Source organism: Ananas comosus, linkage group 3 (assembly GCF_001540865.1).
Source record: "Ananas comosus cultivar F153 linkage group 3, ASM154086v1, whole genome shotgun sequence".
NCBI lineage: Eukaryota > Viridiplantae > Streptophyta > Magnoliopsida > Poales > Bromeliaceae > Ananas > Ananas comosus.
Window position 1 is genome coordinate 355,230 of NC_033623.1, and position 13,597 is coordinate 368,826.

Sequence of the window (13,597 nt, forward strand, 5' to 3'; positions counted from 1 at the left end):
AAGCCGAATTCAATGCGCAAAATAAGTGTTAGTAAATTATAATAGTTTTATTAATTAATAGTTTCTTTTTTGTCCTTTGGTTTGGGGTGGGGGAGGACCAGTACTGCATAAATAATGGTCATAAATAGAAGTAGGGTTTAATTGCAGTACTTATTAATCTTCCAATAATTAACCCAACATTAAAAGATTCCTTCTCAGTATTTGTAGGGTCACACTACTAAAGAAAAACAATAAATAAAAATAAAAATAAAATAATAATAATAATAATAATATTCTCGCGATTTATTAAAGAGATCATTCGCAATGATCTTTGAATAGCCAACACCAACAATTTAAATACCCATTTCCCCGTGTCGACAACATATCGACAAGATATAATCTGGTACATATAAAATGCCCCAAACTCTCTTTTTTGTTAAATAGTTAGAGCATTTATTTATATGTCTCTTGTTGCTATTAAAAATTTTTGAATATATTCACCTCTCAACACCCAAATTTTTTTCTAAAATCTAATTCCATTAATAAACCGTAGAGGAAAAGACAATATTTGAAGAAATTATTTAATATCGATAAGGTTATTTTGCTCATCCAGAAATAAATAAGATATTTTTAAAATTTTAGAAGGCATATTAAATATTATTCCTACATAACTACAATAATAAAGTACCAAAAAATTGATAAAAAGTATATATGAAAAGTAATTAGTGCAAATTGGTACTAAAAATAATGATTATAATAATAGAATATAAAAAAAATATGTTAATAGTAAATATCAGTACGGCACGACACGCATCATTCGATACTTTGTCGGCGAAAATTGGCCCCGCAGAGATTAATGTTATGCATATAAACAGTGTTTCATGTACATGCAAATTAACTAAGTCTCAATGCGAGGGATCACATGGCAAATAATTAACAGTTTTCAAATTTAATATATATAGGTTAAAATATATGGAAAATTTTAAAGTGTGTTTTTTTTTTCGAAATCGAGCGATTTAGTATATTAAATTAGAAATTTTATTTATTACATCAAGCAGTAACTTTATCACGTTCAATTATTATAATCAGTATTAATTAAATAAGTCAATAGTTGATAAAACTATTGAATTTAGTAAAGTTTTTTAGTGAAGTAATTAAAAACCATAATTAAAAGATTAAAGTTTAAGAGAATGTTTCTATACAATTATTTTTATTATCGAGAGAATTACTTAATTTTGATTAATATTTATTTGCGAGAATTTTGATGCACTGATGAAAGGAGGGATCACTATCGAAAACGACTTGTTTTGTCCACTAGAAGAACGCCACGTGGTATTATTGAATAGTTCTTTTCAACTTCGTATTGGGCCACGTGGATGAGATGCATCGTCTAATCGCTTCAACCTTAAATAATAAAAATAAAATAAAACTCTCTTATTATTAATTAGCATCAAAATTGTCTAAGGAGCATTTAAACCTAAACAATTTAAATATAAAAAAAAATTAGGAATTAGAGATTGAAACAAAAGGCCAAATTTTATTTTATTTTTTTAAGAAAAAAATAGTAAACTATCCGCTTTATTAGGTCCTCGGTAACAAAGTTGGAGTAAAATTTTCTAAATATTACTCACATTTTTTTTATTTTTTTTCAAAAAATAAAAGAAAAAAGACATACAAAAAGTCTTCTTTTTTTTTCTATAATAAAAGAGCATTAGATGGCCCCACCTTCTCCCCCTCTGGGACGTCAGCGAGTCGGATTTGGGTGGGATTTTTAAAAATTCGAATCCGAATTTGATGAATTTTAAAAATTTATATTCAAATTCGAACCCAACCCTCCAAAGTCCGAAATCCGAATCCAAATACGAAAATCCTAGCCCGAAACAATTATTTTTCTTTACCATGTTTAAAAACATATTATATTAAATTTAGCTTTTTTAAGATATAAATTCAAATACATCATCAAATATTTATATACATATTTTATATAAAATATAAAATCAATACGGATTTGAATCGGATATTGACAAAATTCATAATTGAATTCAAATTCGTTAGATTTTCGTTTTTTGTATTCGCATCCGAAATCATATTTGTTCAGTATTGAATAAAACTACTGCGTTCGGATTCGGATTTAAATAAAAATATGAATATTCATATCTATTGATATCCCTATCCCCCTCCCCTCCCCCCTCACTTATACCCCTCCACTTGAGAACAAGAACAAGTAAGAATAAGAAGAAGAAACCAAACACATAAACACACACACACAAAACTTATTGAGAGAGAGAGAGAGAGAGAGAGAGCTAGAGAGAGAGAGCTTACATAGATTTGGATAATTCCCTTGTTTCTTATTTGTTTTAGTGTAATGGAATACCAAGAAGAAGCAGCAGTAGCACCACCACCACCACCACAACCCACCACCTCTCCCTCCTCCTCTGTCGCCGCCGCCGCCTCCTCGCGCTTCAAACGGATCTGCGTATTCTGCGGCAGCAGCTCCGGAAACAAGCCCAGCTACCAAATCGCCGCGACGCAACTCGGACATGAATTGGTTCTCTCTCTCTTCCTCTCCTCTCATTTGTAATGTCTTAATATGATTCATTAACTTGTTTGCATGTTACAAATAAAAAATATGGTTTTTTTTATTTTTTTTGATGTGTTTTTGTTGTTTGGTTCGTTTAAACATTTATATATATAAACATCGTTCTCTACCAGGTTAAACTTTTAGAGTACAACGGTTATTTCATATTTTTATATTTAACAGGTTCACACCCCTCCCTCTTCTCCTATTCCTCTTTTAGTTGTAGAATGTCATAGTAGTGCTCATACAATGCTTTGATTATGATTCATATTTTATAAAAAGATGATTAATTTGTTATTTGTTTTTTTTTCTTTTTTTTTGTGTGTAGGTGGAGAGGAACATAGATTTGGTGTACGGTGGGGGGAGTGTTGGGCTCATGGGACTTGTTTCTCAAGCTGTTTACAATGGTGGAGGCCATGTTTTAGGGTAATTAATATGATAAAATTTCTAAATTTCTCTCTCTCTCTCTCTCTCTCTCTCTCTCTACTCTTTTTTGCAGGGTTGTTCCAAGGACTCTAATGCCTAAAGAGGTATGTGTGAATATATAGCTTGTCACTATATTATTTGAATACTGGGATTTAGTTCTTATACTTTCACTTAAACATTTTAATTGTCTCACGCATTTCAATTCGAAGATCATATGACTACTTGCCATTTCCAGTGTCATTTTTCTTCGGTTAGGGATAAAATTGCAATATGTGAAAAAGTTCATGCACTGAAACTTTTATACGAAAATTATAGTTTTTTTTTTTTTTTGAGAGATGAAAATTATAGTTTTAGTGTTATTCTTTTGGTGTTATTCTTTTGGTAACACCAAAAGAATAGTTTTAGTGTTATTCTTTTGGTGTTATGTATGTGCACAGGAATACTTTCCTTTTATGGAACTTATAGTTCTAGTGTACATAAATAGTACCAAATTTGGTACTAAAAATGTTCCTTACATTTGATTTTGGGGAGTTTCAGATAAGAGGAGAGACGGTAGGCGAGGTGAGAGCCGTCTCCGGCATGCACCAACGGAAGGCCGAGATGACCCGCCGTGCCGACGCCTTCGTCGCCTTGCCCGGTAACGCTATATCATACTGTGAGACCCCAGATAGTTCTATATATAAGATATAATAGGATTAAAATTTTTGACCCAACTTAAGCATTCTGAATGATGGCTAAGCCCAGGAGACTTGATTCTTTGAGAAGTTGGGACGTCACACACATTGTCACACATCATTACATTACTCTATTTTTTGAAACATTAAGTACACAGTAATATAAGCTAGATCTTCATGAATTGGATTTTAGATATTAATTAAAAAGTGGAAATAGCCATGAAAAGTTTCATTCTAAGTCATTGTTGAGACTCCATCAAGAGCATGTGAGTCAACAGGACAACCTGTGATGATATTAATTTTTGTACTATAAGCTATTCCATTTCGAGCAATATTACTGTACACCTAAATATCAGATATAAATTTTACACTTCACTCATCCAAAGGTCGCGTTATCTCTCCACCAGCCTTTTCAATTTCATTTTTAATACTAAAAAATTTTAAAAAATTTGTGAACTCTAAAGATGATTGAGGTGTAAAATTTTGTACGTATATATAAATATACAGGTAGCATTTTTTTTTTTCTTTTATATCTTTTTGACTTATATGCATGTCTATGGTAAATATCAAGTTTATTTATTCGTCTACTTGATTAGGTGGCTATGGAACTTTGGAGGGTCTCCTTGAAGTGATAACTTGGGCTCAACTAGGGATTCATGACAAACCAGTAAAGCCATTCATACCCCTTTTTCGCATACTTTGTCTCTAAATTTGTTACCATAAAAAGTTTAAGATATAACAAACAGAATATTTACATAAAAAAATTATATATTCTTACAAACTATGCTAGCAATCATCTATCAAATCATCCTTAACTTGAAAGATGTATTTATACGGTCGTCAGTATACGTAGTTGAGTATCTAGGTGTAAGATATACTATACATCTTCGAGTATAGGTGGGTTTGTTGAATGTCGATGGCTACTACAACTCTCTGCTGTCGTTCATCGACAAGGCGGTCGACGAAGGATTCATCACGCCGGCCGCCCGACGTATCATCGTTTCCGCACAAAGTGCTCGCGAGTTGTTGTCGAAACTCGAGGTACTAGATTTTGTTACTCTTTGTCCCCATTTTCGTATTTCTCTTATGTATTTTTCGCACCGCACCGTACTCCACCTTAGTAGCTTTTTTCTACAAATTTAAGCTTTAATTCGATACAGAAATTGTTTACGAGGATCTCGCAATTACTTGTCATTTTTTCATATCTAAGCAAAACTAAACTATATATATAAAGTGCATTGTAGTTGATTCACTCAATTGTTAACTAAAACAAAAGAAAAGTGAGATTAAGTTTTGATTTGTTTAATTGCAGGATTATGTTCCAATGCATGATGAATCCGAGCTTGTTCTAAGTTGGGGGATGGAGCAGATATGTCACTCGCCGAAATCGGAAATTTTTCGTTGATTTTACGAACTCCTTTGTTAATTAATTTTGCATCAACAAATTAATGTAGCCTCTATCTAATCTTCTTGTGCTAATCATTAGTGTAGTTAATTTCTTCTCAATCTCTTCTTTCTCTCTCTGTTTTTTTTTTTCCTTCTTTTTCTTTTTCTTTTTCTAAGCTTGTCACATCTAAGTTTATAGGATTAAACGTTGAAGGAGAAATGTTAAGAAAAAAAAAAAAAAAACTAGAATTCTATAATTAGATGTCCTTTTTTTTAGATAGAAAGATTAGCAAGCTTATTTTTTTCTTTTTTTTTAGAAATAAACTTAAATAGAAATATAAAGCGACTATGTTGTATTGCATTAATGTTGCTTTGTGATCAATCGGGTCGATTGCTATTGTGTCTCACCGAGTCACATATATATATATATATATATATATATATAGAGAGAGAGAGAGAGAGAGAGAGAGAGAGAGAGAGAGAGAGAGAGAGAGAGAGTTGAGCTAGAATACTATCGATAGCAAACGGACTATTTTGCCACCCATTTGTTTTCGATGATGGAACTTCCAAATCGACGATCGGTACCGTTGAACATGATCTATACCACTAGAAGTGTTTAGAAATCAAATTTCAAATCTTTTCGACATCATTTGCCTAATGATCAAAGGGTTTCAAAATTTGTAATTTTAATGGTCGATATGAGACGTTTTTTCGTTTAACGGCGTAAAGATATCCAAATCAATTGAATTTTTGTTAGAAAATTCTTTAAACTATTTAAAACAAGATCTATACTCTTGATCTTGATTACAAGACTCCTATCATCATTTTTTAAAGAATATTCATTTTCAGCCGTTCATTTTTGTGTCCACTCGATGGATAAGAAAACAATATCGAAAACGTATGAAATTTGATTTCTAAACACTTCAAGTGGTATAGATCATGTTCAACAGTGCCGATCGTCCATTTGGTGGCTCCATCATCGAAACAAATGGGTGGCAACGGAGTCCGTTTGCTATCGATAGCATTCTAGCTCAACTCTATATATATATATATATATATGTGTGTGTGTGTGTGTGTGTGTGTGTGTGTGTGTGTGTCACATTGAAACTCGGAATCATTCGAGTTTGCGGGAATTGAGAAAAGTTTTAAATTCAGGGCGTATCAAAAAAAAGGAAAATCTCACTTAAATGGAATGATCAAAACCGACCCTACTGAGGTTTTAAATTGAACACGACTAAATTCACTCACTGAACCCCACCAACCCCGCTTGCTCTGCAGTCACGACCTCCGAAGCATTCAAATCATTATGCCGGTCCTTTTCTCTGACATTATTTTCTCGTATTATTCTGTCCAATCAAATTCTAATGTCAAACGAACTATTATTATTTATATTAATTAATGGAGACATATAAGCAAATAATAATAATAATAATAAATAACAAGGGGAGTTGGTTCCACTATATATGAATTTGTCCTGTCCATAATCCATATTCCATTTTGGGCGGGTTGACTTTTTGACCCTAGACCCACAAAAAACATAACAGTGGAGTGTGTCTCACAAAAGTCAACCCCAAAAAAATCACTGTAGATGCCTTCATGGAATCGCATGGATTCTGTCCCCTCCTCCCTGTCGGCAAACACTTTGTTTTTTTTTTTTTTTTAAATGTTATATTATTTTATTTTATTTCTTTTTTTTCTTTTTTCTTTTTTGGATAAAATACTTAGATAAAAGATAAGATACAGTGAGAGATAGTCCCAATAAATATTTTGATACTGTGTGATGGACTCTCTAATTTACACTTAAATATTTTGATTTTTGAATTTTTGGTATATTACATACTTTACTACTCTCTTAATGCTAAAATAGTTTAATTTTTTAAAACTGATATTGACACGATATTTTATAGAAGAGATAAAACAGTCATTTCATCATAAAATCAGGTGTACTGAAATTAAAATATTATATTAAAATTTACCGAACAAAATAAAAGGTATATTGACCAAATTTTAAATTGAATTTTAAATTTCCTTTTAAAATTTGCTCTTTTTTTAATAATTTTTAATAAAAATTTGCTGTTGACTGTTGTGCCCTGAGGACTTTATAAATGCACCTGCAGGGGAACAGTTGGTGGACCCACCAATGAGATGTCGTATTCAAGGATGGGGCCCGCAGCTTTGGACACGTGTAAGAAGGGGGATGGGTTGGTGATTTGAATAGCGCAAGTGAGAGGTGGTGGTGAAACGTGTCGAGGGGTATTGACATATAAGGAAAGGATAAATAAAAAAAAGCATAAATTTTAAATAATATTGCTGTGATTTCGTATTTTCTCATTTTAATATTCTGTGATTTAAAATGTATAAGTTAGTATTCTGTAATTTTATTTTTATCTTTTTGTCAGCTTTTTTATTAATGTTTTATTAAATTATATACAAAAAAAAACTTCAGACACTTCTACTAGGTTTATTGAATATTCACTTTAGTACCCCTTAGTTTTAACTTTATCAGTAATTTAATAAAAAAAATTAGTGAAATTGATAATAAAAAAAAATAAAACCACATAGTACTAAATTGATATACTTTAAACTATAGAGTACTAAAGTGAGAAAAATGTAAAACTACAAGATTGGTATTTGAAAAAGAAAAATTTAAAATGGAAAGGTTAAGCCATCCTCACAAGTTAAAGTTTCAGTGGGTGAGGGTTCAGTGGTTCTCACCTAAATTTGGCAGGTGATATAAGATTCCATTCTATCAACAACAACAGGTCATATTCAGTCAATAAATAATAATCTATAAATTTATTTATCTACATCAAAAAAAAAGTATTTGATGATAACTTTACGCCGAAATGAACGAAAAAAACATATCCAAACCACATATTTTCTGTTCAATCTCCAGAGCATCAATAATGCGCTGGCAGTATAACGCGATCTCGCATGAATCATCTGATTATCAAATATCAGCACGCTTCGAGAAAACCAATAGAAATGCCCAAATATGTTTGTTTTTTTTTTCCCTCTTTTTTTTTTTTTTGGAGAAAGCAAAATGTGTCAGAGGACAATATGATGAATAGTGGGAATGTTCTGAACAGTGAACAATGTCCATTTATTTGAAGGATATAGAATATGTGTGGATGGACAAAAGGCAATACAGGGAAATTGTCAGAGTCAAACCCTTACCACATCCTTTTGTGCCCTCCCTTGCTGTATTTTAATGGAGAAAGGACCAAAATGGCTCTCACATTGTGCTCTGTCTCTTTTTGTTTCACATCCTCAGCAATAGCAACAACCATCTCAGAATTGAAAGAGGGGAATTGCACTAATAACAGGGTAAATTTTACTGAAAAAAGCCAGATTCAGATACAAAAAGACAAACAGATATAATGATGAGCCACTCTGTCAATAGTAAAAATATAGCTTGTTACTAGACCACCCTAGTTAAAAAGAAAGATATTTATATCTTTGTTACATGGTATGTCAATAGTAACAATATAGCTTGTTACTAGACCACCCTAGTTAAAAGGAAAGAAAGATATTTATATCTTTGTTACATGGTATCAAAGCAGGTAAGGTTCATTAGTCTAATCAATAAGCATTGGGAGTCCAAAAAGGCGTCGACAGACAAAAATCAAACTCCTAATTTTCAATCACAAAAGAAAATCACGGTGCAATACAAGTAAGGCCATAAATCCCTACACTAAAATTTGAATAAGAGATTAAATCATCATTTCTTACCTTACCTGCGAATTCCCTGTGCCTCTTCCTTTAACAGATTATCTCCCAGGTAATTAATAAGGCAAGATCATTTTATTCCTCTCAGGTTCTCTCTCAATTTCTCTCTCAATTAGGCATTAAAAAATCAGGCCAGTTTTGAAATATTGCTTGTGCTAAGGGGAATAAACATCTCGCTTTTGTAGCAATTGAAGCAGACTAAGCAAAAAATTACATAATTTGAAGTGATTAGCAATGATAATTGCATGCAGAAATAGAATGTTATACGAAATCCCACTGGACTGCTTTTGAGAGTGACTCACAGCCCAATTTTTTGCTCGATTATGGCACTGTGCCGAATTGAACAAAAGATAGAAGTACAATAAAGAGCATCACTCATTACTCATGTATTTTAGAGGCATCCACAGCTTACAAATGATCAAAGATATAACAATGATGTACATACAACTAGACAAAAAAAATGCGACTACTCAGATGCATCAAGAAAAGCAGAACAAGCATAGCGCAGATAGAGGGCTTCAGTTATATAGTATCAAATCAAGAGCAGTTAAGCTTTTTGAAAATATCACTAGAATAAGACTTTAAAAGTAGAGTTTCAGGATCAAAAGCATAAAGCAAGGGTTTGGTAATGCATATTCAACACCTTTTTTGTCTTATACTGCAAATCCTTGCATGTCTTACTATCTATAATATTAACCTCCTAAAGAATTCACTAACCTCTCCCTATACTACAACAATTCATTCCGTAATTCCTAGAGAAACTAAAGAATAACAAATCAGTAAAAAGAAATACTCACAATAAAACGCAAAATGGTTTCAGATGCTAAAGCAAGAGTAAAACTACTTGTCACGTTCGCTCAATGAGGTGAGCTTCAACTGCTCATTCAAGGCTACCAATTGCGCCTCTTTCTGATCAACCAATGACTGGAGCCTTACATTTTCATTCATGAGCTCCTGAACTTTGTCCTCCTTCAAAGCTTTCTCGTCATGCAGTTGCAAAGTCTTGGAGATCAACCTAGAACACCATGGCAAAATGCGAGAAAGTAGAAGTTATAAAAAGCACAGTAGGTTAAAAGTGACCAGGCTAATTTAGCTCTGCCTTTACTTCTACTTTTAATTGCAGCCATCAAAAGATGCCGCTTCGTAATATAAAAGTATGGAGCTTCAATTTTAGTTGAAAGAAGAAATGAAACTCCAAGTGTCAAAAGTTGAAGGCTTGAAGCTCATATATGGAGATTTTGATTTAATTTGCTGCTGAGAGAAGCATTATGGATTTTCTAAAATACTACTCCTCTAAGCATCACTCGAAATTAAGCAACGCTGTAAACATACAAAGACCTTTTTTTATTTCCCGTCTTTTGCATATATACCCCTGCATATATTCAAAATTGTGCAAATATCCCTGCAAAGTTGGTATTTCCTCGCATACTTTACTTTTTTGTCCGTGTGCCCCTACTAGGGGGTCATCTATGCAAAACAATCTCTGCATATATTAATGCAAATAAATATAGTTTCCGGGGCAAATGCCTACGCGCCAAATTTCAGGGTTCTTGCACTTTCGCATATTTGTAGTGATACGTATGCAAAAGACCATATGATTAAAAAAAAAAACGAACATGCTCAATTCAACTGAAAATGAAAACGAAAAACCAATATATAGATAGATACTTTTCCTTTCTTTGCTCCAGTGATGAGGCTAAGGCCTCTATCCTTCTAAACACAAGTTGGGCTTCGGATTTGAAAGCTGCGAATTTCTGCTTTAATAGAAAAAGCTCTCGCGCTGATTCAGTTGCTCGTTTTCTCTGCATAGCAGCTTCTTGCTCATGTTCATTGGCTCGTTCTCTCTGCATAGCAGCTTCTTGCGCGCATTCAGTGGCTCGTGCTCTCTGTATGGCAGCTTCTTGCTCATAATCAGTGGCTCGTTCTCTCTGTACAGCAGCTTCTTGCTCAAAATTGTTCAACTGCTCCGCCAACTTATTTATAGTATTCAATGCCAACTTTACGGATATTTCCATCTCATCGATTTTGGTTGTCACTCTCTCGACTGCAAGTGTCATCTCCTTCGTTAAATTTGTTAAATATAAAAATGTTTAAACACCGTTCTCTAACAGCTTAAGCTTTTAGAGTACAACGATTGTTTCACATGGTATCAGAGCAGGAGGTCCTGAGTTCGAGTCACGCCAGGCTCCTAGCATATTAATTTCCTCCCATTTAATTCAAGCCCACGTCATGGGCCGATTAAAAAGTTTGCGTGACTCGAACTCAGGACCTCCTGCTCTGATACCATGTGAAACAACCGTTGCCTCACGTCTGGGCTCGAAACTTTTTAATCGGCCCATGACGTGGGCTTGAATTAAATGGGAGGAAATTAATATGCTAGGAGCCTGGCGTGACTCGAACTCAGGACCTCCTGCTCTGATACCATGTGAAACAACCGTTGTACTCTAAAAGCTTAAGCTGTTAGAGAACGGTGTTTAAACATTTTTATATTTAACAAAATTAGCTTTCTCTTTCTCAATAGAAGCTTCTGACTCCGCCATTAGAACCCTCTTAACGAGATACTCCGTCACACAGGTTATCATCCGCACCAAACTGAAAATGTCTGCAGCATACCAATCATCATTTGCCTCTGCTGCTTCTTCAGCAGAACTTTCAAATTCAGAGATATTGGCATTTTTAGACCATTTTGATAACGGCATGCTGTGACCGTCGACAAAACCGACGCCCTCTTGATGCTTTATCCGAAAGAAAGCACAGGCCATATTTAGATCAGCTGAAGCTTTTGCCTGTATTTTCAAGTAGCGAAATAATGTGAAAGCAGCTTTGAACCTCTGTTGAAGACATTCCAACTCCCTTTTAGTACGTTCCTCGGAACATTGGCAAGTAGCCTTATTGACCGCAAGCTTTTCCTGCAATTCTTCAGCCAGAGATTGAGCCTTCTCCATTTGTAGTTACTGAAATGCAAATGCACAACTTAACCGTCAACACGCAAAGGGGCGTGAATACGAAACAACAAAAGAAAGAGATAAAGAACAACTAAATTCTATCCGCAGCATGTTTTTTGATTGAAAAAAGCACAAATTCTGTTACTCGTCTAAAGAAATCCTATGGAGCGTGTCCAAAGTAAAATTGAAAAAGAATACCATAACAAGTATTATAAGAAATTTTATTGTGCATGGAGCCAACGAACAATATTAATTTGAGGGATCTTCAACTAATTGCTCATTGTTGTCATGAAGTTTCTCAATCATATAGCTTCAAAATATGATGACTTTAGAAGAGAAAAAAGAGCAAAATTCATATAAGATGGAATCAGTTGAGCATTCCAAGCGTGGTCATCTCATACGACATCAAATCTCGAGTCTCTTTTTGCCTACTTTTATCACCACTTTCTTCTGAAAAATTGATGAGAAATACCCAATTCCTACAACACAATTACCAACTACAAAAAGGGTACTCCAAAAGCTACCAACTTCACCCGATTATCATTTTATGGCCTCAGAATTATCAAGTGCAATCATCAGAAACAAACAAAAACCGGCAAGGAAACAAGGAGCAAAACTTAAGTAAGAGGCTCAAGTTGACAAAAAAAAGCTAAAATCCTTGTGATGATTTCTTTTGCGTGGCATCTAAATCCTCTTAACAATGTAACCCTTTCTCATAGTTCCCTTATTTAGTAGGCTTTGGTTGTTGAGAAATTTTATAATTCAAAATTTGATTGTTTCGGGACATGTTCTTATTTCAAATAAATATTAGGTAAAAGTTCAACTACTCTCCTACGATTTAGAGCATTTTCACTTTCTCACCGTCTGGTTTGAAAAACATCACTATACTACCTGTGATTTTGTTTTGTTTTAGTAAGAACGTGCCGTTAAATAGGATAGTAAAATTATTTACATTTACACAAGATAGTAAAGTTCTACACTTTATAACCACGGGGTGTTAAAATACAATATATTACTAGCCAATGCTTTTCACTTCACTACCTTGTAATTTGTAAATTGTACTTTTTTACTATCCTATTTAACAACAGATTCATAAATCAACAAAGTCGTCGCTTTTTAAACCACATGATAGCAAAATAAAAAATATATATATGCTACACCAAAGCAAGGCTAATTATAGTTTTACCCAAGTTATGTAATGAAGTTGGATTATTGATGAACAAAAAGAAGAAGAAAAAAAAAAAAAAAAAAACTCCCCTTTCCACCATCCTATTCATATTTTTTCTCTCTCCTCCCTCCACTCTCCCTCTACAAAGCCTCTAGTCTCTTAATTTCCTCAAATTTGGATTAGTTTAAACCTAAGGATCAAAGTACATGAACACGTGAACCAACTTTAGCTACTCTTTTTCATCTCCTAATCTCTTAATTTCGCTCGAAATTGCTACAAAACCCTAATGCAATCAATTTGCAACAAACAACAACGATTTTACTAAAATAACATGCAATTAAACAATCACTACAACTGAGGAGAGGAGAAAAACACAAAACACAAGAGAATTAGAAACCCTAGCCCTAATTTCATACAAAGAGCGAGGAAGCGATCGTCGTGATGAGGTTGGATCGCAAAAAGCTCGATTTTTTTTCGTCCCCCGCGGCGTAGCTCTCTCTGTTTATATTTTTTTAAAAAAATTATTTTTTAAGGTGAGTTATCTCTCTTAAAATTATTATTATACTAATCCATTTATGTAAAATTTAAAAACTTGTAGATATATCTCTAAATTATTAAAAAATATATATATATACATATTTTATTTAAAGAGATTATTTTGCTCTAATATTTTTGTTCGTTATTATTAAACCAGAGATCAAAAAATTGTAAA

General features: G+C 33.3%; 2 protein-coding genes across 2 annotated transcripts; one reads left to right on the top strand and one right to left on the bottom strand.

Annotated features, from left to right (window-relative positions):
• LOC109707960 (cytokinin riboside 5'-monophosphate phosphoribohydrolase LOG1-like) lies at positions 2,203-5,163 on the top strand. The gene is made up of 7 exons (XM_020229505.1): positions 2,203-2,527; positions 2,886-2,983; positions 3,057-3,087; positions 3,521-3,620; positions 4,254-4,324; positions 4,555-4,698; positions 4,970-5,163. The coding sequence occupies exons 1-7, from the start codon at positions 2,345-2,347 to the stop codon at positions 5,060-5,062; spliced, it is 720 nt and encodes a 239-aa protein (XP_020085094.1). The 5' UTR covers positions 2,203-2,344; the 3' UTR covers positions 5,063-5,163.
• Positions 9,394-13,386, bottom strand: LOC109707393 (caldesmon-like). The gene is made up of 4 exons (XM_020228629.1): positions 13,302-13,386; positions 11,268-11,726; positions 10,441-10,850; positions 9,394-9,787 (listed from the first exon to the last, which is right to left on the bottom strand). Exons 2-4 carry the CDS (start codon positions 11,715-11,717, stop codon positions 9,613-9,615), a joined length of 1,035 nt encoding a protein of 344 aa, XP_020084218.1. The 5' UTR covers positions 11,718-11,726; positions 13,302-13,386; the 3' UTR covers positions 9,394-9,612.

Coding starts and splice junctions, on each gene's coding strand:
- LOC109707393 (XM_020228629.1), bottom strand. CDS start 11,717: ATGGAGAAGGCTCAATCTCTGGCTGAAGAATTGCAGGAAAAGCTTGCG. Junction 10,851..11,267: donor AGAAAGAGAAAGCTAATTTT/GTTAAATATAAA, acceptor ACATTTTTATAT/TTAACAAATTTAACGAAGGA. Junction 9,788..10,440: donor CTGGAGCAAAGAAAGGAAAA/GTATCTATCTAT, acceptor ATGGTGTTCTAG/GTTGATCTCCAAGACTTTGC.
- LOC109707960 (XM_020229505.1), top strand. CDS start 2,345: ATGGAATACCAAGAAGAAGCAGCAGTAGCACCACCACCACCACCACAA. Junction 3,621..4,253: donor CGCCTTCGTCGCCTTGCCCG/GTAACGCTATAT, acceptor CTACTTGATTAG/GTGGCTATGGAACTTTGGAG. Junction 4,699..4,969: donor AGTTGTTGTCGAAACTCGAG/GTACTAGATTTT, acceptor GTTTAATTGCAG/GATTATGTTCCAATGCATGA.